This window comes from Bos javanicus, chromosome 16 (genome assembly GCF_032452875.1).
Source record: "Bos javanicus breed banteng chromosome 16, ARS-OSU_banteng_1.0, whole genome shotgun sequence".
Lineage (NCBI taxonomy): Eukaryota > Metazoa > Chordata > Mammalia > Artiodactyla > Bovidae > Bos > Bos javanicus.
In genome coordinates this window covers 30,301,500-30,328,151 of record NC_083883.1, presented here as the reverse complement: position 1 = coordinate 30,328,151, position 26,652 = coordinate 30,301,500, and the positions used below count along the sequence as shown (strand labels likewise).

General features: G+C 51.3%; 1 protein-coding gene across 1 annotated transcript in view; it reads right to left on the bottom strand.

The window, feature by feature from the left end:
- Window positions 1-10,008: 10,008 nt before the first annotated feature.
- Window positions 10,009-26,652, bottom strand: part of STUM (stum, mechanosensory transduction mediator homolog) — a 68,455-nt gene continuing 51,811 nt past the window's right edge. Inside the window, exons 2-3 of the mRNA XM_061382405.1 lie at window positions 23,713-23,892; window positions 10,009-17,098 (exon numbers count right to left, since the gene is read on the bottom strand). Of these exons, the coding sequence (XP_061238389.1) occupies window positions 17,064-17,098; window positions 23,713-23,892 (215 nt within the window). The 3' untranslated portion in view covers window positions 10,009-17,063. The remainder of the gene's footprint in view (window positions 17,099-23,712; window positions 23,893-26,652) is intronic.

Sequence of the window (26,652 nt, the reverse complement as noted above, 5' to 3'; positions counted from 1 at the left end):
TAGCCGTAAGGAAAATGCAAATGAAAACCACAGGGAGCTGCTACTACTCATCTATTAGAATGATAGGCTTAAAAAAAGAACCTGTGGTAGCAAGTGCTGGTGAGGATGCAGAGTAAGGGGGACTCTGACTCACTGCTGAAGAGAATAACACGGTAACTCTAGAGAACGCATGACAACTTCATATGAAATGAAGCATATGCTTATTGTGCAGCCCAACAACTCCACAATCCTAGGGATTTACCCACAAGAAATGAATGTTTTATGTCCACATGAAAACATTCTCAAATGTGTATAACAGCTTTATTCATTATCCTGGAAACTCTGCAGATCTCCTTCAATCTGTGAATACGTGAAAAATGCGGTTATCCTTACCGTGGTATACTACTCAGCAGAGACCAGGAGCAGAGTACTGGTGAAGGCAACAACGTGGATAAAGCGGAAATGCATTAAGCTGGGACTTCCCTGGCGGTCTAGTGGCTGAGGCTTTGCTTTCCAGTGCAAGGGGTGTGGATTTCATCTCTGGTTGGGGAGCTAAGATCCTACATGCCTCGGGATGAAAAAGCCAAAATATTAAAAAAAAAAAAAAAAGGAGCAATATTGTAACAGATTCAATACTTAAAAAAAAAAAAGAAAGAAATGCATTATTCTAAGTGAAAGCAACCATGATGCTAGTTGTAATTATATATGAACTTTCCAGGTTGCCCTAGTGGTAAAGAACACATCTGCCAATGCAGGAGACATAAAAGATGTGGGTTCAATCCCTGGTTTGGGAAGATCCCCTGAATGAGGGCATGGCAACCGGCTCCAGTGTTCCTGCCTGGAGAATCCCCATGGATAGAGGAGCCTGGCGACTACAGCCCTTGGGGTCACAAATAGTCGGACATGACAAGTGACTTAGCAGGCACACATGACTCTCAGGATATGACTTCCTGGAAGTGTAAAAACTGTACAGCTGTACGTGTTTGACAAACTGTATATAGGCTTGTATACAGGATTATTTGCTATAAAGGGTGAATCATGTAAATTATGTCTCAAAAAACCTGAATGAGAAATTAATTGATGTCCCTTATTGACTCATTTGAAAAGACCCTGATTCTGGGAAAGACTGAGGGCAGGAGGAGAAGGGGACGACAGAGGATGAGATGGTTGGATGGCATCACCGACTCGATGGACATGAGTTTGAGTGAACTCCGGGAGTTGGTGATGGACAGGGAGGCCTGGCGTGCTGCGGTTTGTGGGATCGCAAAGAGTTGGACACGACTGAGCGACTGGACTGAACTGATGAATAAAAAACACCTGAAACAAATAAATAACCCAGCGTCGCTGTTAGTGTCTTGGACTAACTCCTTCTACATCTCTTATTTGTGCCTGCTCTACATAAGCTCTGTTCTAGGCATCGTGCACATGTTATTTCATTTATCCTTAAACACAGTTATTAATTACAGAAACCAAATTCTGTGAGGCTACCTCATGTTTCTGTGAAGGTATTTTATAGCTGTGTTTAAATTCCATCATCGGTGAACCTTAAAGTAAGGAAGACTATCCTCGATGACCTGGGTGTGTGCTAAGTTGCCTCAGGCGTAACTGACTCTGTCACCCCATGGACTGTGGCCCGCCAGTCTCTTCTGTTCCCGGGGATTCTCCAGGCAAGAATACTGGAGTGGGTTGCCAAGTGGTCCCCCAGGGGTAACCTGGGAGGGCCAGTTTCAATCAGTTGACAGGCTGGAGGAGCAGAACTGAGACTTCCAGGGAAAGAAACGTCACCTGTGGCAGTTTCCGCTCATGCCCAAGAGCTCCAGCCTGCCCTTCCGGGTGGCCAGCCCCAAAATGATGAGATTTGCCACAGTCGCCTGAGCCAATTCCTTGCTACCTATGTGTCCCACTGGTTCGGCTTCTCTGGTTGCTACGCCTGAAAGATACACCAATACTCAGAGACATCACAGACAGGCATCGGCTTATCCAGCGAGTTAGTAGCTCAGGGGTCCTGCTCTTTCCCACTGCATTACCCCAATCAGAGACAGGACAGAAGAACATTTGGGGGTTTTGTTTGTTTTGTATATGCCTCCTTCTTTTATTTATTTAAATGAATTGCATTTACATTGTTAAAATACTACACAATTCTGTAGTTGAGAATTGGGCATATTTGTCTGTGATGAATGCCTGAATACAATTTTCCCCCCTCGAGCTCCTTTTCTAGAGTTGACATCAGAATTATCTTAGAGCCAGTAAGGAGGTACTAACATTTCTCTGCTGTGAAGTTGAAACAATCTGATTCAGGGAGTTAAGTCCCAGATTTGTCACCTCATTCACACTTCAACCTGTCTTCTCTTTCAGATTATTAGAAAGGAACATTTTGACTTGCTTCTAAGTTTAAAAAAGAAAGGAATAGGATCCTGGACATTCCCTCCCTCCCTCCTACCCTATTTCCTCCGCAAAATCTCTGGCCATGAATTCTCTCTCTGGGGCCCCTTCTTTACTTTAAGCTTCTTCCTCTCTTCTCCCCACCCAGTGTCTGGCTCCCCCTGCACTAGATTGACTAGAGCCCCTTCTCTGATGAAATAGCCATGGGCTTTCCCGCAGCAGGGCCTTCCAGAAACGACCCGGAGTCCTCCCGACCATCATCGCCCTCCTCCACTGTCTCTCTTCTCTCACCGCCTCTGGCAGGCGACAGTGGCTGTGGAATAGGCTCCTTCTGTTGACCAGTTCACTCAGGAGAGAACAAAGTGAAGGTCCTGGAAGTGGCAGGTCTGAAAGTTCTAGCACCTGCAGGCTCAGGCCCCTCAGAGCTGGGGGTGTTGGTTGTGTGGGGTCTTAGACCTGCACCTGCTTTGAACTGGGGTTCCAATCACTCAGGAAGGGAAGCCAAGGTGGGTGCCAGGGACTCATTATTTCATGGGTGTATCTAAATCTGTGTTGGGCAGTGAGGTGAGAGTTGTAAGGACAGAGCTGTGGGTTCCCTGGCTCTTTTCTAATCTCAAGGCACTGGGTGGTGGGGCACTGGGGCTTGCAACCGTGTTGGTGAGACACGCAATCCATACACTGACACACACACACATGCTCAACAGCAATCAAAACACATTAAAAAAATAATTTTATTTATTTGTTTTGGGGGGAGCTGTGCTGGGTCTTCGTTGCTGCTGGGGCTTTTCTCTAGTTGTGGCGAGCGGGAGCTACTCTCTAGTTTCAGTGTGCAGAATTCTCACTGCAGTGACTTCTCTTGTTGCGGAGCCCAGTTTCTAGGACATGCAAGCTTCAGTAGTTACGGCACATGGGCTCAGTAGTTGCGGCTCCTCGGTGCTAGAGCACAGGCTCAAAAGTTGGGGCACACGGGCTTAGTTGCTCCAAGGCATGTGGGATCTTCTTGGGTCAGGGGTTAAACTCCCATCTCCTGCATTGGCAGGCAAATTCTTTACCACTGAGCCACCAGGGAAGCCCCAAACACATTTTTTTGAGGAACTAGGATTTCTTGTTCAAAATATGGGCATGTCCAGAAATCCAGGTCATATGGGTGTTGGTTGAAAGGACCAAAGGCATATACTCTGCAGAAGAGAAGAGAAGGGGAGATAGAGACAAGAGAGACACCCTCAGATGACTGAGGGGCTGCCTGTCTCGTCAAAGAGGGAGAGGACCTCCTGCATCCCATCTCATCCCCATTCTTTAGTTCTGGAGGGACCACGGGGACTGATGGGGAGAAGTTACAGGGAAGTAGGTTATGACTCAACCAACTCTTTCCATCCCCCAGAGGAACAAGCTAGTGAGTCCCTGGTCATTAGAGGAATTTACATAAAAGTCCCTTGACCAATCATCTGGCAGATGGGAGGCAGGAATTCTTAGAAAAGGTAGGGGATTGGGCACCATGACCTCCAAGCTCCCTCCCAACTCTAAGATTTTACAAAGAGCCACTTGACATTCATAGTTTTCAACTAACAAATATGCTTTCATGTTTACCTGCCTTATACTGAAAAAGATACACTTAAAGGCTCAAGTTTTATACATCAAATCCTGCAAAACCAGTAGGGCTGCCTGGATCCAGGGGAGGATGTGATATGGAGTGACTGACAGGAAGTGAATCTGGAAAGCAATCTGGGGAGGTGAATTTTGAATAGGATGGTCTTTTTTAAAATTTTTATTTATTTGATTTTTTTGGTTGAGCTGGGCCTTCATTACTTTGCTCAGGCTCTCTCCAGTTGTAGTGAGCAGGGGATATTCTTCGTTGCAGTGCGCAGGCTTCTCACCGGTGTGTCTTCTCTCGTTGTGGAGCACAGGCTCTAGGCGAGTGAGCTTCAGTAATTGCAGCACGCAGGCTAAGTAGTTGTGGCTCATGGGCTTAGCTCCAAGGCATGTGGAATCTTCCCAGACCAGGGATTGAACCCGTGTCTCTTGCATTGGCAGGCAGGTTCTTATCCACTGTGCCACCAGGGAAGACTGAATGGGATGGTCTTGACTTTCACCACTCAAACCACACTACTGTCAGTAGAGAATTAGATCATTCCAACTGGGTGCTCAGGGCAGGCCTCCTCCCTGGTGCAGGCCAGACCAACTGCCAGGCTGAGACCTCAAGGCCAAGGCAGCAGGCGAGGCCAATGATCTTCTTTCGTGGTCCTTGGCACACGCAGCACTCCCCACCTGTGCAAAGTGTGACTCCCTTAGAAGTTCCCAGATTCGCCTCCAGTGACCCGGGGCTTCACGACTCGGGGCTGCCATACGGCCACAGCAAACAATGCCTTTTGGGTTGCACAACAAAGAGAGAACAGAGCCTGTAGGTAATGCTTTCTCCAAAGTTGAGAGACATTTTGGAAATCCTTGTCAGGCCACCACTGCTTCCTGATGCTTGGCTGTTGACCTTCTTCCATATGTTTGCTGTCTTTTGGTCTCGATTCGTTCCTGTCCAAATGAAATTCTTTGAGCCCCTAGGCCTGTTGGTTTGTTCTTATTTTCATGGCTAGCATCCAGCACTTCAGATGGGCAGGAAGCCAATGGACACAAACTTTACTTCTGTACTGGGTTCTGAGAGGATCTTTGGCACAGAATATTTCCTTTTTTAGGTAGAAGGTGGGAGGTGGGAAGAGGGGGCCAATATGCAGGTGTGCTTCATGTCAATTAACAACTTGCTGCTTCTAATTCCACCTTCCCCATGCAATGAAATTTCCCTGGAACAGGGCCAGAGATGGCATGCGAGAAATAAAAATATTATTGGAGCTGGTGTTATTTGGGGGAGAGTGTCATGTCTGAGAAACCTAGCTCCCTCTGTGAAGTGACTGGGGCCACTGGCTTGGCTTTGCGGAGAATTTTGTGGGGCTGGATGGCAGGACAGTAGCTGAGTGTCTACAATCGCAGAGAATTCCCAGGGACTTTGGGAAACTAACCTCTGTGTTCTGTCTTCACAAGGACTAATAAGGAGGAGCTTAGACCTAAGTCCTGAGCCTTCAGCCTTAGTTTCTTATTCCTTAACTGGCCTCTTGGTAACCAGAGAGCAACTCCCAGCATGCTTTTGGTGCCTCGTCACATGCTCAAAGGCCCTGCATCCACCCGGAGGTCCACACTTACAATCCTTCCTAGGTGGGAAGAGAAAAGGGTTTTTTTGCATGTGTGTTAACCTTTTCTGGAACTTTTCATTTTTATTTGTTTATTGATGATTGATTCGGCAGCACCTCGATTTTTGCAGTATCTTAGTTCCCTGACCAGGGCTTGAACCTGAATCCTGGTAGTAAAAGCACCAAGCCCTAACCATTGGACCACCAGGGAATTCCCTGGAACTTTTCACTGAAGTGAAAAAGTTTTCATTAAAATCATGTGCATATTTACACCTACATTTTTTTCGTATAAAGACTGTTCTCCGTCACTGTTGAGATAGGCGGGGTTGGGGGGAGTGGGAATCCGGGAGGACAGGGCTGGAAGAGATGAAAACCTGTAAGAGCTAGACACACCACTTGTCACAAGGAGGAGGAAACCACACGTGTGCTCAGGCCTGGTGTGGGCTCACGTGTGTGTGTGAGTGTGTGACGTATGTAAGGATTTTGTCTGTGTGTGAGACGTTGTAGAAGCTCCGTAGACGGTGGCTCTTCATAGTTGGGAAGATCAGTGAGGACAGGATGAGTCACACGAGGCTTTGGGAACAAATATTTACGTAGCGTTTTTTTCTTGTTAGAGAACCTCAACTTGGACCAGTTTATGGAAAGGAAAAAAGGAAAAAAATGCAAGGAGTTGGGGAGGGGGGAGGAGCTCAAGCTCCTCCTCATCTGTGAGGACCTCACAGGTGGCTCACGCATTTAAACTGTCCTGTGGGCAGGGCCACTGCTGCCTGGAGGTGATGGAGGTGACACCCTCCATCCCTCTCTCATCTCTGCTCTTCCCCTTGTTGCTGACGTCTTGCTTCATTCTCATGACTCCATGTTGAGGGGGCGGGTGGGGGACCTTGGCCATTGGTCGCTTTGGGCTGACAAACCACTGCCTCAAGACCAAAGAGGGGAAAAAGCTTTCCTGTACTCTAGTTCGGAGAAGGCAATGGCACCCCACTCCAGTACTTTTGCCTAGAAAATCCCATGGATGGGGGAGCCTGGTGAGCTGCCGTCTATGGGGTCGCACAGAGTCGGACACGACTGAAGCGACTTAGCAGCAGTACTCTAGTTAGGAAGATCTCAGGGGGATTCCTCGGCCGTTCAGTGGTTAGAACTCCACACTTTCACTGCTGAGGGCCCCGGGCAGGAAGGACCTGGATTTCTGCGGATTAATCCACCATAGCCTGTCCCTAACCCGCAGGACAGGCCTGTCTGGGGTGGGGTGGATTTTGTGAGTGAACGTCTTTCCCAGAATCCCATGGGCCAAGCGGGGGAGGAGCTGGCCCCTGGGAAGGGCGGGTGGACAGCAGAGCAAACAAGATCCCAGTCTTGCATCCTTCACCACCATGGATGCGGTTCCTGAGCTGGGCCCTGAGAGCCAAGGAGGATTTGAACGGAGAGAGGAGGAGGGCTGTCCTCCACTCAGAGAGAGGGAGCAGGCTGCAGACTCTAGGGGCACTGCCATGCCTAAAGCCACAGCACTGATCTCTTCGCAATAAAATCTATATGTCACCACCTCAGCTCCTTCAAAAAGATTCTGGACGTGTGTCAAGTTTCCCCAGAAACTTGAAACCAACAGCAGAGGTGGTGCTCTTTCCCTGACTGCTGGGTTCCCCTCCTGGCCTGGAGCCTCAGGAGATGGAGACAGCTTCTAAGTGTTTGGAAAGTGCTTATTTCCTCCACTGACAACATTCCCAGTTTTAAAAGTTTCTTTGCTTTCTAGAGTCTTTTTTTTTTTTTTTAACGTAGCTATTTTTGATGAAAGTATAAATATCCACCAGGCTGACTGGAGAGACAGCTGCCGGCTCCTGCTCTGAGCACAGCCTCCACCCCCCATTACCCTCCACAGAGCCAGCCAGAACCCATCAGGGGGCCTGGACTCAGACTTGTGGCTGGAGGGGGCACTACTCCAGGGCCCATTCAGGTTTCCAGGCTTTCCACAAGGACACTCAGGGCCGCAAGGCCACAGGAACGGCTGCACAGCTGTGCCCTGGAGGAGCCAGGAAGTGGGTGGACACCAGAAGTGCCCAAGGTGTCCTGAGCCCAGGACAAGGGGGCTACTCTGAAAGAGTACCCCACTCACATGGCCAGACATTGCTGTCTCCTTTTTTGGAGGGAAGGTCCCACTTCTCCTCCTCCTACCAGCCAAGTGACCATTTCAGTAATTCCCAGTTTATGTTGCTGTGTGAGAAGGTCTCAGTGACCCAGCTGGCAGCCATCCTCCAGCACCTCAGGCCACTGCCCAGCTGGGGACTGAAAGAGGAGCTGTGCATTTAGGCCACACCTTCCCGCTCAAGGAGCTGCCCAGGCCTGCTGCTTTCTACCCTCCCTCCCTCCACTCCACTCTTCTTTCCCATAAACTGATATAAGTGGAGTCCCTCTTACTGGTAATAACAAATCTTAGCCAAGTCCTTGCTCCCAGGACACTCTGCCCTAGGTTTCTGTTCCCTTCCGGCTCCGTAGGCCACGCATCTTCAGAATAGATCCGAAACCCAGTCTATAAACCCAGCCATGGCCCTCCCACCCACACGGCCTCCCATCCCCAGAGCATCTTCCCACATCCCCTGCTGGGACTGACCACAGCAACTGCAAACCTGTCTCAGAGCCTGCAGTCTGAGAATGCGGAGATTTCTGGGGAACGGTTGCCTTTGTGTTTGTCACAGCCCCTTCCTTCTGGGTCTGAGGAGAACTATCTCTGTGGGGGACCCCTTTCCTCACCCTCTAGGAGAAGCGCTGGAGGCTTCAACCAGGTCACCCCTCCTGAACATGAGCAGATGGGGGCTGGGAGGGGAGAGGAGATCTCGGTGCCCCTGAGGGTTCTTTCCTGTGATGCAGCAGGGCTGGAGGGTGCTGCTAGCTTCATCTCCACTGCACCTTCCCGTCAGCCGGTCTGAAGCCGGAACCCTCTGCAGGAAGAAGTCTCTGGCCAAGAGCATTTCTGGCATAAGTTGAGCACAGCAAGTACCAGAAGAGGCACATGGTCAAGAAATGCCCCTTAGGCGGGGTCTGGGTGACCGTGAGTATCTTGGGTCATTATGTTACCTCAGGCTTTGCATCCTGGTTTTAGCAGTGACTAAAGTCAACCCTTGGGCTTCCCAGGTGGCTCAGTGGTAAAGAATCTGCCTGCCAATGCAGAAAATATGGGTTCGATCCTTGGGTCAAGAAGATTCCCCTGGAGAAGGAAATAATAACCTGCTCCAGTATTCTTGCCTGAGAAATCCCATGGACAGAGGAGCATGGCGGGCTACCGTCCAAGGGGTTGCAAAGACATGACTTAGTAACTAAACAACAGCAAACAAAATCCAACCCTTAGGCTCAGATGCCATTTCTGGGGCCTTGAAGGGTCCCTGAGGTTGAGCCTGACGTCTCCCTGCAAGGTTGTACTTTGTGGCATATTCACTCTTTGGGGCAACAGCATCACCAAGGCCCTGAGATGGCAGCATCTCTCAGTAGACACACAAGAATAGCCCCAGCCAGAGGACCAGGACCAGATTGGTGACCCGTGGGGTCCCGGAGTGATGTGAGGAAACAGTGAGAGAAGCAAGGCCTTGCCCTTGGGTGTGAGTACTGGGGTGACACCCGGGGACTCGCCTCCCATGCCCCCCGGGACTGAATGCAGCTCTACAGATGCGGGGTCTCTCTGCTGCTCCCAAGGCATGTGAAATCAGACAGTCTGTTCCATCATCCACACTCAGTGCTCCTGAATGTCGAGCCACCTGTCGTATGCCTCCCTGGGCACCAGGGAGAGTCTGGAGCCTTCTTAATTCCAAGCACGACTTCCTCATTTAATGTTATTAGATTTCATCTTGTTATATGGCCTCTGCCTGCCAAGAGCTTTTTGAATTCTGATTTGTCTAATAGATTTAGTTCCCTTCATCCACAAATTTGATAAGCTCTGCAGGTCTTCATCCAATTATTACAGAGAACACAGGCAGGGCCACCGGCCATGCCCTGAAATTCCCTCCAAGGTAAGTAACATTGGTTCAACCAGGCCCTTGCTGCAGCTTAACAGCGAGTTGTAAGTTCCCCTAAGCACCCCTATTCTGCTTCTCATTTACATAGGAGACTTGGACGAATGAGTATGCCACACACATGTCCCTCATCAACCGGTCTCCAATCGAGAGAAGGAAATGAGTTTCATCTGTGCCCCCATTCTTGGTGAGCCCAGTCTGGGCACCGTGCTCAATTTAACTCACCAACTTGCGGTTACAAAGGGATCAGATTACCAAACATGTGGGCCTTTGAGAACTAACTTGCCCAACCCTCCCAGGAGAAGGGGTTGAGGAAGAAGTCTGAAGGAAGGCAAGGCCCATCTTGGAGAAGGGCAGCCTTCACAGCAGGAAGGACACCAGCCGCAAACACTGCCAAAGGAATGGGAGGGAGGCACTCCAGGGCCAGAGGTCTGTCCAGTTATGAGCTCGAGAGGACACAGGCAGGTGAGAAGCCATCAGAAAGGTCACATGAATGTTTATTACATAGAAAAGAAGGAAAGGAAGAAAAGGTTTCCAAAGCCATCGTTTTGGGATTAAAAAAAAAAAAACCACAAACTTGGAATGTCAAAGAGATGCCATGCTTTCTATATTTATAATAGGAATATATAAATATGTACATGGAGATATGTACACAAGTTTTTATTGTCATACATGGTATTTTTCAATACATGTACAGTAATGGTGCTTGAAGGACACATTTAAAGCCGGGAAAAGGCTGGAGAAATTGGAACCCTCCTCAGTGAGCGCCTAGACGATGCTGTGGAGACTCAGCCAGGTCAGGCAGGTCTGCCAAGGTGGGCACTGGGGAGGTGGGCACGGTTATGAGGATATGGGGGAGCTAAGTTGCAGGCAGGGCTGGGCCCCAGACTGCAAGGTTTGGGCCAAGGTAAGTCTGGAAACTTCCCTAGGTCTGTGACATTAAAGCTTTCTTCCTCTCTCAGAAGGGAGGAAAGCTGCAGTCGTTGCAGTGGGCTGGAAAATATAGGAGCACTGGATCCCAGGGGAAGTCTGTGGTGGTGGGGTAGGCTCCCAGTTGTCTGGACGGAAGAGAGACAAGAAAGCCCTGGGAGATCAGAGAGTGGGTCTTGCTGGAGAACAATGGAAATGTACGGTGATTCATCTAACATAAAGAAGAGAGACCCAAACAAAGCCAGTCATGGTATCAGAAATTATAAATCAAATACAACACGTATTCATATATGAATTTTGCCGAGACACATAGAATCTGTCTTTTTTCTATATATGTTGTTTTTTTAAAAATGGTACCACATACAGCAATATGGAGCTTAGCCTGTGTATGGGGGGCAGCCACATGCTACCACAGGCTGTCCAGGCCACCTACAACCACCAACACCCTCTCCCTGCTTAGCACAGGGGTCAAGTGCTAACCCAGAAAGTGGGGGCAGATGTGACCTCTGTCCCCCTTCTCTTCTTACTGGTTCCTGTACCTGGGCTGCTGGCAGTGGGGAGGTGGGAACAGAAAAGGACCTTAAAGAGAGGGTTGTATGCAGCCCTACAAGAGCTGGGAAAGAGACCATTGTCTCCTTCTCTCTGAGCAGACCCCCCACCCCCCCACAGGAGGCCAAACTGAGTGTGGGGATGGGCACAGCCAGGTTTGGTAGGGTGGGGATGCTAAGCCCATGGACCCTAGGAGGAAGAGATACAAGACCAGGGGTCCTGGAGAGAGAAGAAAAAGCGTGGGTATCTGGGCATGGGATGAGGCCAAATGTGCCATCCACCAGAGCCCATGCTGGAGGGAGATGGTTCCCGGATGGGGCACTGGGCTCCTCTGGAGACATTAATTTCCAACCCTGAGTCTCCAGACAGACCCTGGCCTGCCTCCTCCCAGCCTGAAGGGAGCTGTGTGTGCACGTGTGCGCTGTGTGTGGGTGTGAGTGTGTGCACAGGCAGGGGTGTGCGTGTGTCTGTGCTTCTGCTCGCTCCAGGGTGAAAGTGCAGGTGCGGAGGCGGACCGTGGAGTCTGGACCAGCCTGGGTGGTTGGCATTTGGACAAATCCAGGAAGGGATGAAGAGGGGTGGGGAATGGAGATTTCACAGCTAGATCCAAGGCAAGAGGCAACCTGTACCAGAAATCAGGACACACGAGTGGGACCCTGTCGTCAACCTCCCCCTTCCCTGCCCTGGACAGGATCAGGAAGGGAGAGTGGAATTTGTGGGGGGAGGGCAGGCAGTATTTCGGTTTTACTAGGAAGAATCCATGGGGCCTGCTGCTCCCTCTCCCTGTCCCTCACCTGGCAAGGCTCAGCCTCCAAGCCCTTTGGCTCCGAAAGAAATGGGAAGAACGGCAGTTGCCCAGCCCCTTCTTGTACCCAAGCTACAGATGGTTAAACTGAGGCACAAGGCAGTAGGAGAGACAGAGTGCTGAGGGTGGAACTCACCCTCTCCAGGCTTGTGGGGCATTTGGGGTCACCTTGGTTTGGGGTTTTCCCCACCCATCACCAGAGGGGCTCGTCCTCTCTCCACAGGGGATTTGGGGTGGATCTATGAGAATCTGAGCATAATCCTCCATGCTCTGTGAGTTCAAGAATTTTCTAAAGTTCTAAGAATCTGAAGGGAACAAAAGTGATGAAAAATACAGGCCCCCAAGCATCGCCACCTACTCATGCTGACCTCAGCCTCCCTTCTGCTGACAGCCTGGCTTCCTATCTCCTCCAGCACATGCCAAGCTCTCTGGGGGCTCAGCCCTAGGCCTTGGAGAGCATCTCCCTTCTCCGACCTCCACTCACCTCGCCGTCCCACCTGGGATGCTGCTCGCCAGGAAGACAGCACCTTCGATCAGCTTCTCCAAAGCCACGCTCAGGACCTACTTGGCCCATTTGGTGCCCACTGAGGGCTTGCTGATGCACAAAATCAAAACAGGTGCCCCCACTCATAGGACTGCAGGAAGCTGGCACAGGGAGCCCATGGAGACAAAGGCTGGGTTCCATGGAGGAGCGTGTGTCAGCAAATGGTCAGCAACTGCTTCAAACTGCTCATCCTAGAGACGAGGTCATGGTCTCTGGGGAGTGGGGACTGGTCCTTTAAAAGTGCTCTGCCACCTTGGGATGCGGAAGGCGGTGGGAGAAGGTTCAAGAGGGAGGGGACATAGGTATATCCATGGCTGATTCATATTGATGTTTGGCAGAAACCAACACAATATTGTAAAGCAATTATCCTTCAATTAAAAATAAATAAAATTTAAAAAACATAGCAAAAAAGGGCTCAGCCACCTCCAGCCTGCCTGTTGAAAATCCTCTAAACCAACCAGCAACAGGGAGGAATGTAACAGTGAACACCTCCTGCAGACACTAACTGGAGAATTTACATCTAAATTCTACATCCCCAAGCGGTTTACACAGCACAAGAGGCTTTCTTTGCCATGTCACTAACGTGATAAAAACAGCTGGTGTATTAAATCCCGAGGTGGGCCCGCAGCCCACAGCCTGCTCTCCTCCCAGGAGGGGATCCACCCCAGCTCAGGCCCAGGGACTCAGGAAAGCTGAAAAGCGAGAAAACTCCTGCCTGTTAGGAGGCAGCCCCTCCCATTGGCTCCACCGTTCTCTTACACTGCAGTGCGGGGCGCCCTTGGGGCCTGCCTTCAATGAGGAGCGTGGGTCTGGGGGCCGCCTGGGGTGGTGACAGCAGGGTGGTGCCCTATTACTGCTGAGTGGGCCAGATACCACCCACCCCACTGCCGAGGACTCCCTCTCAGCCACTAAAGTCAGCTCCATGCCATGAGCGTGTGATGCAGGACCCGTGGCCTCCTCTCTTGGTGCCTCAGTTCTGACGTTTGAAAACCCGGCACACTGAAATTTCACCCCATCCCCACTCCACCTCCCCCGCCACTCGGTAAGGGTCACGGGAGATCAAAATGCACCACACAGTGCCTGGCAAGGGCCCAGCGTCTGGAGGCTGTCCTTGTCAAGTGGGCGGACACTTGGGTCCAGGGCAGCAGCGGGAGGGCACTATGTCCCTTCCTCACCTCCCCTCACGTACAGCCAGAGGCTGGCTTCGAGGCCACAGCAGGGTGGCTCCTGCCCGTTGCCCCAGCACCACAGAAGGCAGGAGGGGTGCCGACTGGAGCCAGGAGCCATCTGTCCCTGTGGCTCCCACAGGGACCGCGCCCTTCCCTAAGTCTTGTCGGGGACTCAGATCTTAAGATCCAGGGGGACTGTCTCCACTGTCCACAGGACACTCCCTGGCCGCCAGGTGGCTCATGCTGGCTGTAGGATCCTGCTCTAGCCCGAGGGAATTGCCACTCTGATCCAAGTTTCTCATTCACTGTGAGGTTCTCTGTGTGCCTGTGATCCCTGTCCCGAGTACCCATGGCCTAGGAATGTCCTACGGAATTCTGACTGATCTATGGCTGGACCTGAAATGCACCCTGGGGTTTTTGGACTATTACCCTTGAGACAAGACCCAACCAAAGTGTTGGGTGTCAACCAAGCACTTGCTCGTACAAGGTTCCTGCTTTTTAGTTGGCCGGTGCTTCATAGATTAACTCTGGCCATCTAACGGTCAGTGGACATGACTTTGAGCAAACTCCAGGAGATGGTGAAGGACAGGGAAGCCTGGCGTGTTGCAGTCCACAAGGTTGCAAAGAGTCAGACATAACTTGGCAACTGGACAAGCTAACCACCTGAGCGGCCAGCTCAGAGGACTTGGAGTACACTGGCCACTGTTCCTTATCTAATGACAATGACGAAACTATTTTGAGCTGATCCACACTATTTTGGGCAGTCCTCACAGACTCATTGTTCAGAAGATGGGCAGGGGTCTACCTGGAAAGGGCCTGCCTCCCGAGGCTGGTGTGTTCTCAAGTTGGGAGAAGCAGCCACAGGTAAGGGAAGGATCTGGGGGAGGGGGCGTAGGACGGGAGATGTCCTTCCAGGCACACACACCCCTGCATGAAGCCAGCCCACACTGGGACTCGTGGTGACACCTGTCACTCAAGAAAACTCCCCTCATGTCTGAATTGTGTCAGTAAACATGAGACATAAATTGCTAGCTCTTCTTTACCCCCCTCACAGCCGCCCCCAGCCATGCCAGGAAAATAAGCCCCACCTCTCCCTATGGGCGCTGCCTCCACCTGACACCTGTCACTGCGAACTCCAGGGAGCTATCTGGGGGTGCCGGGCTGTGGGCTGGCCTTCCTTCCCTCTGCTGGAGCTGTTTTTATCCGACTCCAGGGGAGGCTCCGCGCTCCGACGCCACTTCCTCGAGAGCAACCAGCCGCCAGCCTGCCCTCCTCTTGGCCTGGGGGATGCTGTCTTCTCACAGCAGAAGGTTCTGACTTTCTGGATAAAGCCAAATCCGATCCCACGCCTTGACAACACAGAGGCTTCTAAACGTGAAAAGAAGCTGCAAAGGCTTGGGTTGAGGCCAGGAAGAAAGGAGGGGTAAGAGACAGACACTGCCAGGTGTCCAGAACATGTAACCTGGCCCCAGGCAGCTCCTCAGAACTAAGGGATGGACGGGGTGGTGGGAGGTGGGTAGGATCAGGCCAAGGAGCGGAGAGCCCACCTCTGATTCAGGGCCCGGGGTGGAGGTGGGGGGCAGCAAGTGGCTCAGGGAGTTCCATTTCTTCAAGGATGCCGGTTTGCTATCCAGGCCACAGGGAGCCTGAGACCCACCTCCCAGCAGGACTGTAACTAGAAAGTTCGGTGGATGGAGTGGGTGGGCCACTGCCCCAGGTGGAGAGTATAGGAACGGAGACTAAGCACGCAGTGGCCCCCAAAGGGGCGCACGGTGGAGCGAAGGGCCTACCCAGCTGCCGGTTCCCCAAGCCTTTCCATCCATTAAGGGGAAAACGACCAGAAAAGGCCACTCTTCTGTGCTGCTTCGCTTCAGCCATGTCCAACTCTCTGTGACCCTATGGACCATAGCCCCCAGGCTCCTCTGTCCATGGGATTCTCCAGGCAAGAATACTGGAGTAGGTTGCTGTGTCCTCCTCCAGGGGATCCCCCCAACTCAGGGATCGAAACTGCGTCTCTGTCTCCTGCATTGGCAGGTGGATTCTTTACCGCTAGCGCCACAGGCCGCTCTTCCATCCCTGGCCAAATTCTGACTGAGTCCTTGATAGATAGGAAAAGCCCCTTGGAGAGAAACACACCCCGAGGCACACAGTCCAGTGAGGCCAGAAACTTGGCTTTGGGCCAGTCCCACATTTTAACAACCCCTAAGTTAGAATGAAAACGAAAAGAAAGCAGACATGTGAATGTCTCCTTTGTCACTGTCATTTAGATCTCCTTTCTCTTAATTGCTGATTGATCTTGAATCAGACATCTTCGGGTGGTTGTGACTGTAACAATCACTTGGGTGTCAAAAAGGCCCCGATCATCCCTTTGCAACAGGAGGAATCCCCGTGTAACACCAGCAAGGTCACCCGAATGCCTCTGTTTGCAGGATTTTTGCAGAAGAAAGATTTTCAGAGAGGGGTCCACAATTATTATTATTATTATTTTTTTGCAATTCTAAAACCCCTAAAGCTCTCAAATGGTGAGTTTTCTCCCCTTACGTATTTAGTGGCAAAATCTGACCTGTACTGAGGCGAAGCTATTTACAGTTTTATTGATCCTAATAAGTCTGATTATTCACATGCTCCTCTACAGAAGTGGTCCCGTGTTTCATGGTGTGAGCAGGTCCAGACTCCGCCGGGCTGTCACGAAATGGATGGCAAACGTTTCTTCTCTTCCTCAGATCTAAAATGTGTGAAGTCAGAGACCTGTCGGCCCTAAGGATTTCAGAGAAAGGAGTATGGGCCCCAGACAGTGTTGAGTGTAATGGGGAAGGCTGCCCATGTGGACCTGGGTTGGTGAACTTGTACATGAACATCTGGCAATTCCAGCAATTTTGCCCCAGGAATGGAGCCACTGCCTTCTTCCCAGGGAAACAAAGGTCAGATCCGCCCAGACCTGGAGACTTCAGTGGCGAGGAGATGGAGGCAGCCATGGGGCCAGCAGACACCCATAGGGACCCATCCCTGCCGACAGTGGAGGGCACAGCAGGCTTTTCCACACCAGGCAGGAATCTGTCTATCCTTACTCATGCCCGGATGTTGGCCCCAGGAGACCACTCCCACAGGGGCCCAGAGGAGGTGTCCACTGCAGTCCTGCCCCTTGACGAGCCCTGCTCGCCTGGACGGGGTCACTGCTGCCTGGCCTGGCCGCCCCGCACACCCTCACGGTGGGCAGCAGACAAGGCGAGGTGGCCCGAGCCTGGGGCACTCCAGCTTCTTGCATCAGCATCCCCGCCTCCACCCCACTCCCCACCCAACCCAGATACCCTCTGGGCGTCTGTGCTACAGGACTCTCTGGAGCAGCAGGAGGAGCTGGCAGCTCTCAGAGCCTGCTGAGAAAAGCAGGTGCGTTTTCAAAATAAATAGTATTCTCAAATGCCCTTCTTTCCACTCCAAACCCAGGAAGCGGCAGAAGAGAACACGTGAAGACCCCGGGCCGGCCGCTGCCTGACGTGGCCCTCCTGGGCACCGGGCTTCTCAGCGGCTCGCCCGGGCTCACAGCTGCTGTGGGATGCCCTGCTCCTTGTAGCCTGTGAGGGAGAAGCAGAGGAGAGATGGTCAGACACCCACTTCCCTCACCATTTCTCCAGGCAGTGCCTCCGGACTTGAATATGCTAGAACTTATTCACACAGACGTGTGAATGACTGCTATAGCCGTGGCCCAGCTTTTCCCAAGGGCGCTGTCTTCTTAATGGGAAACAGGGTATGAATGAAGAGAGTGGATTTCGGGGTTTAGTCGGGGAGACATGAGAGGAGGATTTCTGTTACAGACCTGCTGGGGGTTGAAAAGTTATCAATGTGCTCCTGAATCCACACCCCTGAAGCCACTGCACAAACGTGGCCCCGGCAGACTGGCCTGCTGCCATTTCTTAACGCGGCGCCTTGGGAGAAGGTGCCAGGAAGACTTCCCCAAGTGATGGGCATCTGGTACGTGTGGATGGAGAGGAGGAAGGAAGAGAAAAGGAAGACAGCATACAGAAGGGAGGAGCCAGGCCGGCGTGCTCCATCAGTTGGACACCTGTGAACCTGTGACACAGGCCAAGGTGACCGCTGGCTTCGAGCCTTTAAAGCCTTGGTGGTGACTATGAGGACATGAGAAAAACTTGATCACTGTTGATATTAAGGAACTGATGCTAGTTTATTTGAGCATGAAAAGGTACTGCGGTTCCTTTATTTTTTAAGACATCTACTGGGATATTTAAGGGTGAAATTGTCATCTGGGTTTGCCGAGTAGTTACACCTATTAGCTGGTAAGTCAGCCCACAGAGGAGCATCAGTGGACTTGTGTTTGTTTTTTTTTCTCCCTTTATTTACCAGGTTACTTATCAAGTTAAGGTGTTGGGGGTGGAGGCAGATGCAGGCAGTAATAGAAGAAAACAGAGCGGCCGTGAGTGGAGGATGGCTGAAGCTGGTCTAGGCGTTTAGAGACTCGCTATACTAGGCCTTCTATTTGTGTCTATGTTTAAACACTTTCCAAAATAAAAAACTAAAAATAGAAGCTTGTTGGCCAACTGGAAACGGGGTGTTTGTGTGCAGGAAGTGGGGGGTAGTTGGGGGACGGGGAGGGGAGCAGTGTGGGGTAGGGGAAGGGCAGTGAAGGGGAGGGTCCAGGAAGCCCAGGCATGAGAACTGTGCACACCCCAACAGACTCACCTTGAGAAACTTCGGAGAAACACAGGAATATGAGGCAGCATGAGGAAGAGGAGAAAAAGAGAAAGAGAAAACAGTCTAAAAAGAGAAGCCAGACATGAGACCAGCTGGGACCTGGCACCTGGGACCCTTTGCTGCAGTGCTTGCACCCGGACAAACCCTCTCTGAGCAACAAAATACAAAGAAATTCATCGTCGTGAAGTCACTCAGTTGTGTCCGACTCTTTGTGACCCCATGGACTGTAGCCCACCGGGCTCCTCTATCCATGGAACTATGATGGATCAAAAATAACTGCATGCATGTGCATGAGCAGTAGGGGCAAATTATGGACAAGAAGATACAAAAAGACCAAAAGAACCAACTGTCACTTCTGAAGCATCTGGAGCAAAAGCAGGGTGTCATGCATGTCCCCAGCACACAGCACCACCTAAGGCACCCCTCCAGCCAGAACCCTGGACCTGCCCCTTCCTTCATCCCATATAAGGAATCAGTTCACCATTCTGCTCAGGGAGCGACCAAGGGAACCTGTTACTTGTTCTCACTCCCCTCTACTGCAACAGGGGCCCCCAATAAAACCTTGCCTGATTTCTCATCTGGCTTCCTATCAGTCTCTACTGATTAAGGAGGCCAAGAACCCTGGTCGGTAACAGAGAGACTGCCTGAAATATAAAAAGGGAGAGGCTGCATGCTGGGGATTGGGAGATGGAAGGGGTCTGCAGTCTGCATTCACAGTGACCAGCCACTGTGGCCAGTGGGCAGCCCCAGAGGGTGTGTGGGCTTCGGCTCAGGAGTGCAGAGCATTCTCCCCTCCCTGGGGTGGTCACTCTCCATGAGACACCGCCAAGAAGCTCTCTCCTCTTCCCTCCGAATCTCAGCCAAGGTCGCTCTTCTGCTCACCTTCTGCTCCTCACTTTTCTGCCCCCAACCCATCTTTGCCTCAAGACGAATTCTGGATGGCTCCAAGGAGGGACAGCTACAGGACAGGTTTGACTGTGACAACCTAAAGATGTTGAAGTGACCCATCCTGGCCCCTATCTAAGCCGTGGGGTTCACCTTTTATGTGGACAGGAGTCACATATATAAAACCTAATGCTTTGGGAAAGACTCAGGCAGGGAATGGCAAACAGACTTTTATCTTGTAGACATCTTGGACCCATTAGTAGTGACTGCCTGAAGCCCTGTATTGAAAACGGGTAAGACTATTCAGCAGAAAGTGTCAAGATAGATTAGCAATGTCTGCCAAGGGTCAGTCAGTTCAGTTCAGTCGCTCAGCCGTGTCCGACTCTTTGTGACCCCATGAATCGCAGCATGTCAGGCCTCCTGTCCATCACCATCTCCCGGAGTTCACTCAAACTCATGTCCATCAAGTTGGTGATGCCATCCAGTCATCTCATCCTCTGTTGTCCCCTTTCCCTCCTGCCCCCAATCCCTCCCAGCATCAGAGTCTTTTCCAATGAGTCAATTCTTCGCATGAGGTGGCCAGAGTACTGGAGTTTCAGCTTTAGCATCAGTCCTTCCAATGAACACCCATGGCTGATCTCCTTCAGAATGGACTGGTTGGATCTCCTTGCAGTCCAAGGGACTCTCAAGAGTCTTCTCCAACACCACAGTTCAAAAGCATCAATTCTTTGGCGCTCAGCTTTCTTCACAGTCCAACTCTCACATCCATACATGACCACTGGAAAAACCATAGCCTTGACTAGACGGACCTTTGTTGGCAAAGTAGTGTCTCTGCTTTTCAATATTCTATCTAGGTTGGTTATAGCTGAAAAAGGCTCCTGTACAATTACCAAATATTTATTGACCCACACCAGTACTGCTGCTGCTGCTGCTAAGTCGCTTCAGTCGTGTCCGACTCTGTATGACCCCATAGACGGCAGCCCATCAGGCTCCCCGTCCCTGGGATTCTCCAGGCAAGAACACTGGAGTGGGTTGCCATTTCCTTCTCCAATGCATGAAAGTGAAAAGTGAAAGTGAAGTCGCTCAGTCGTGTCGGACTCTTAGCGACCCCATGGACTGCAGCCCACCAGGCTCCTCCATCCATGAGATTTTCCAGGCAAGAGTACTGGAGTGGGGTGCCATTGCCTTCTCCGCCACACCAGTACAGACTATCGTTAACTTACTGATTATTTTTATTCATATAAGCAGAGCAGCAGCCTTGCGAGTTCCTGATTTTAACTTTGATTTAGAGTTCTCTGATTTCCCCCTTAGGAGGTTTTTCTTGATGGTATGTTTCTTTTGTTGTTATTGTTTTAATTAATTAATAAATTCTTTATAGTAGGTCCTTGTTGGTAATCCATTTTAAATCTAGTAGTATGTACATGTCAATTCCAAACTCCCAATCTATTCTTCCCCATGGTACGTTTCTTGGTGACACTCACGTAATGCTAGGTAAAAAAAATTACCCTGTGTTGTTACAATTGGAAAGTCTCCTTCATTTTTACAGGAAGAGGTTGGAGTGACACGAGAAACAACAGCCCCTTATCCATCTATCTACGAGGGCAGACATTGTGCTGCTGCTGCTGCTGCTAAGTCGCTTCAGTCATATCCGACTCTGTGCGACCCCATAGATGGCAGCCACCAGACTACCCCGTCCCTGGGATTCTCCAGGCAAGAACACTGGAGTGGGTTGCCATTTCCTTCTCCAATGCATGAAAGTGAAAAGTGAAAGTGAAGTCGCTGAGTCTTGTCTGACTCTTAGAGACCCCATGGGCTGCGGCCCACCAGGCTCCTCCGTCCATGGGATTTTCCAGGCAAGAGTACTGGAGTGGGGTGCCATTGTCTTCTCCAGACATTGTGCTAGGACAGTCCATTGTGACAATTCTTTTCAACGTAGTGTTCCTAAGACATGCACACTCCATTGTTGCTTGGGGTGATCTCAGCCCACAGCACCATCTCAACCGTGGCAATTATTGATCCTTTGCAGGTGGGTTTACTTTCTGGAGAAAGGGGCAAAGGCACCGTTGCTGACACGGATGAGCGAGTCTGGTGCCTAGGTGGGATAAGTGGGTAGCAGTGAGGTGTGGTGGGTTTTCTGGTGCAGCCCTCAAGTCTATTTCTCAAACAGTGTTCTAAAAAGTCTGACACAAATACAGCACTCCTGAAACCAAGGAGGTGACCCACCGTGAAGGTGTGGACTGGGAGGGAGGGGGCAGGAAGGGAGGGGTGGTGGGTTCCAGCACTTGAGTAGCCTGCAGCCCAGCTACGGCCCCCACACCAGCCATGAGAGAGGGGTTGATGCGGAGTTAACAGCTAGGGTGGCGGAAGGTGAGGAAGCGATAGGTTCCCATCTGCCTTCTCGGGTCTCTGTGTCCTCCTCTAGGAGGTGATGAAGGGGAGTTCTTGAAGCTATCTCTAAGATACAGACCCTCTGGGGTCTGGTATCAAGCGTGACCCAAAAAGAGAATACCAGAAAGCTCTAGGCATCAGGCTAGGCATCAACACATTTATTGCGACACAGCTTTGTGCCGCTATAACAGAAAGTCTCCTCACTAACATGCCCCAGGGCCTGGCCCAACACCTGTGTGATGAGGAGATGACTCAGTAAGAGGGGCCTGGGGCTCATACTGGGCAGAGATGGGGCAGCCTCCCCAGGCTTTCCATCAGCCACTGAGGAAGCCTCTGAGAGCAGAGGGCCCCTTCCAGGTTCCAGCTGGGAACAGGCCTCTCAGAGAAGCACCAAACTCCCTCTGGGAAATGGTCAGACTTGGCTTCTCCAGACTCACAGGATGACTGGCAGCACATCTGTCTTATCAGCGATGCTCTGCCCACTCCCCACAAATGGAAATGGTCCGTGGACCTTTCCCGGGGCGGGGCTCCCCTGAGGGGGCTGGATGCACCTGCCTCGGTCTCTGCCTGCTCTGCAGGCTCTCTGACCCCCTTGCTGACGGGCAGCCCCTGCCCTGGGAGCAGCTGTCCCAGGAGGGACTGGACATCATCCAACTGTTCCTCAGCTCCCCCCAGTGTTCCCCTCCCCATTCTCTGGCCATCCCTGTCTCCTGGCTCTAATTCTGAGATGCCCTGGCAGTCCAGCACCCCAGCAGGGAAAGGAGCTGCTTCCACCAGCCTGTCTAACCAACCCACCGGCCCTGCTGGGCTCGCTTAGGCTCAGGGACCTGCCTTTTCTCTGGCCTGGTGGTTTGATTGGGCACTGACCCTAACCTTGCTGGGCCCTGGTATCTGAGTGAGCCTTGGGTCTTGGATGCTCACAGGATTCTGAACTCAGACTGAGTCAACTAGGAATCATTCTAGATCATTCTAGAGCCCCCTGACCCTTGGGCTTCCCCTCTTACCCCCGCTCTTCTTCCCTGACACAGCTCACCTCTGGCACAGGCACTCCACCTGCAAATGGTCTTGTCAGGTGTGGGGCACAGGAGGAGCGTGGGGTGTGCTGCTACTGCTGCTGCTGCTAAGTCGCTTCAGTCGTGTCTGACTGTGTGTGACCCCATAGACGGCAGCTCACCAGGTTCCCCCGTCCCTGGGATTCTCCAGGCAAGAACACTGGAGTGGGTTGCCATTTCCTTCTCCAATGCATGAAAGTGAAAAGTGAAAGTGAAGTCGCTCAGTCGTGTCGGACTCTTAGTGACCCCATGGACTGCAGCCTACCAGGCTCCTCCGTCCATGGGATTTTCCAGGCAAGAGTACTGGATCGGGGTGCCATTGCCTTCTCTGCGTGGGGTGTGGGGAGAAGGGCAAAGGGCCTGTGAGGATGTGCTCCATGTGAGTGAGGAGCTTCGGCCTAATGAGGTAGGCAGAACGTGTGACAATACAGGGACGTGCACGGGGGCATGGGGGGCACAGGGTGAGGAGCGCGGCTGCTTAAAATAGGTGTCTGTCTTAAGATCTCGCCGGGTTATTTTTAAAATGTTAATCAAGTCTTCTTCGGCAGTTTTGTGTTGGGATCAAGTTTGTGTTAAGTGACTGGTGAAGGTCCGCTGAATACAAATCAGGAAGAGGAAGGCTTTAGCACCAAGGAACAAAGAACTTACTTTAAAAGAAGTTGAAATTATGCGGCTCTGGCTGTTAAATAAAAAGCAGTTACAGGGTTTCCTGAGCACAAGTATGCCCGGTGGGCTTTTCCTTCTTTCTGGAAATGGCATGATGGAGGCACAAGGGACTGAGCTCACGAGGGCCACACCCTTGCTACCCCGGTGTTATCAACCGGGCTGTTCCCTTGACAAACGTGATGCCTGGTGTGTCTGAGCTAAACAGGTGCTCTCTCCCTTCCTTATTCATGCCTCTGGCTCAGGTCCCTGACTGGTGCTCTCGTGATACCCTGCAGGCCCCTGGCGGGGAGAGTCTCCCAGGCCAGGCGGCCACGGACACCAGTGAGCCCCTGGGGGAGGAGCAGGCCCAGCCGTGCAGATCTCCCTGCGAAGCCCCCACCTGAGCCCCAACAGGATCACAAACAAACTCCCAGCCCATCCTGGCCCCCACCCCTCCTCCAGCCCTGCTCCCCTCATCCCGGCCCAGCCCCAGGCCCACAGCTACTCACTGGCGAGGATGACCATGTCCATGCCCCAGAAGATGCTCATGATCCAGCCCACCATGACGATGGCTGTGAGGATCTGGATGAGGGCCGCGGCGATGTTCAGCCAGAAGACACAGCACACGTGCCTGTCTGGGAGGTCCGTGCGGGCACCACACAGCACGGTGAAGGCCGAGATGAACGTCCCTGTGAGAGGCCAGAGGGGACAGCCTTTGGAGGGCGCTGGGAGACGCAGCGGCACGTGTGCCCATCATGAGCTGGGGCCCAGTGGCTCGCCCTCCAGGAGCTCCGAGAGGAACAACTCAGGTTCAGCACTTTGCTGCTCAGACCACTGGCGCCCACGCTAGAGATGCCAATGTACCAGCCTGGAGGAGGCACAGCCCTGGGCGGCCAAGGACCCGGCACAGTCCTGAGGCATCAGGGGAACACAGATGTCACCTAACAATCCATTCCTGCCATTAAGGAGCAACAATGCAGCCACTTGAAAGGACAACAGGCAGCAGGTAGAAAGGACGCCAACCTCGTGTTGGCAAAGCTCCTTAGGGCCTAAGAGTTCAGAGGTAGGAGCTGGAGTCGTTGAAGGGACAGGGAAGCCACCCAGAGGGTAAATTCAGGAAATGACCCCCAGCACACACACTGACCACGATGCCTGCAGAGGGGAGTAAGCTCAGGCCAGGGTGCATCTCCCAGAACCCTTCCTTCAAGGGGCTCTCCCAGACACCCCAGACCTATAAGAGGAGGGACAGAGAGCCCGAGATTTTCTGAGCAGCCACAAGGCACAAAGCAACGTGGTGGGTGTGTCTGTGGTCCTTACTTCATCCCAAACTTCCCAGAGCCCTGCAGGTATTAATAATATCACTACATTTTTACTGACACTTTTCTCAAGCCAGGCTCTTCTCTACACAGGCTCTGAGCCCCATAACAACCCTGCAGGTTAGTTGGCGTTCCTCCTATCTGTGTAAGTTCCCTATGGCTGCTGTAACAAGTTACCGCAAACTTAGTGACTTAAAGCAACACAATCAAAGCAACAATTAAGGAAAACAGTATGGCCCTTCCTCCAGTGCTGGAGGTCAGAAGTCTGAAATGGGTCCTTGGGGCTGGCTCCTTTCTGGAGGCTCTGGGGGACAATGGTTTCCTTGCCTTTTCCAGTTTCTCAAGGTTGCCCACATTCCTTGGCTGATGGCCCCTTCCTTCGTCATCAAAGCCAGGAGCTGAACATCTTCTCTCCTCTCAGACCTCAGCTTCCATCCTTACATCCTCTCCCTCTGACTATGATCCCCCTGTCTCCCTCTTATAGGGACCCTTCTGATTATCCTGGGCCCACTGGATAATCCAGGGTAAGCCCCATATTTTTAAGATCCTTAAATTAGTCACATCTGAAAAGTCCTTCCTTTTTATGTAAGGTAGCATCTTTGCAGGTTCTGGGATCAGGATATGGACATCTCTGGGGGTGGGCATCATTCTGTCTATCATACTATCTTACATATTGCATTAACCTGGTGTTTCTGATGCTTTGGTATCTGGAGACTTGCTGACTCTGTAGAGATCCCCCTCCCAGGGCTAGCCAATTCCTAGGGATAGCAAATGACTTTCTTATGCAAGACAAACAATCGAGAATGCACACCCAGACTGCTCTTTTATAGACTCTCACCCTCTGGGTTACTCTCTTCTGCCCTAATCACTCAGAGCCAGGCACCAGACAGCTCAGGCAGTCCTGACACCCTGGGGAGCACTAGCCCATCCTAAGCCTGCTTGACCTGTCTTGACATTCCTTCCCATGGAAATCACAGCAAAGGCTCCCACCCATGTCTCCCCCTAACTTCCTCTGCCTCCTAATGGACCCTGATCCTTCCACATGTGCACCTCCAAAGTGTGGTATGCCCTCTCCTCTTAGGAACTGCGAGTAACAAACTACCTTTTCAATGGCTGTCATTTCCTGATCTGTTGGCCTCACCATAGCTCACTATTAATAATAACAAAACCTACATTTTAAAGTGCACACATACACTCAGAGTCAAGAATTAAGTATCTCAGAGAGACCCAGCACAGCCAAAAATAAATAAATTAATTAATTTTAAAAAGAGGATTATGTATCTTGTCCAAGTTCTCACGCATGGGTAGGCATTGACCCCACCACTGTCTGATGAGAAAGACAAACTTGGAGAAAGGAGAACTGAAAAATGATGGGGACATGAATTCAGGGCTTAGTAGCAGACATGGAAGGAAATAGGACATAGGGACCATTAGAATGTATATGTCACCATCCACTGCCTCTGCTTATGTATCATGCTGTGAGGCATGAGATAAACACTAGATGATACCATTTAAAACACACAGCCAAAGCGGAAAGATGGTAGAAGATGAACAGGAGCATGTGGGGGAAATACTAAGTAAAATTAACACAGGTGCCACTTACCGCATCCCTATAGTGCATTACAACACACTACCACCCTCTCCAGGGACCATCCCCATGGAAAAGAAATGCAAAAAAGCAAAATGGCTGTCTGGGGAGGCCTTACAAATAGCTGTGAAAAGAAGAGAAGCGAAAAGCAAAGGAGAAAAGGAAAGATACAAACATCTGAATGCAGAGTTCCAAAGAATAGCAAGAAGAGATAAGAAAGCCTTCTTCAGCAATCAATGCAAAGAAATAGATGAAAACAACAGAATGGGAAAGACTAGAGATCTCTTCGAGAAAATCAGAGATACCAAAGGAACATTTCATGCAAAGATGAGCTCGATAAAGGACAGAAATGGTATGGTCCTAACAGAAACAGAAGATATTAAGAAGAGATGGCAAGAATACACAGAAGAACTGTACAAAAAGATCTTCACGACCCAGATAATCACGATGGTGTGATCACTGACCTAGAGCCAGACATCCTGGAATGTGAAGTCAAGTGGGCCTTAGAAACCATCACTACAAACAAAGCTAGTGGAGGTGATAGA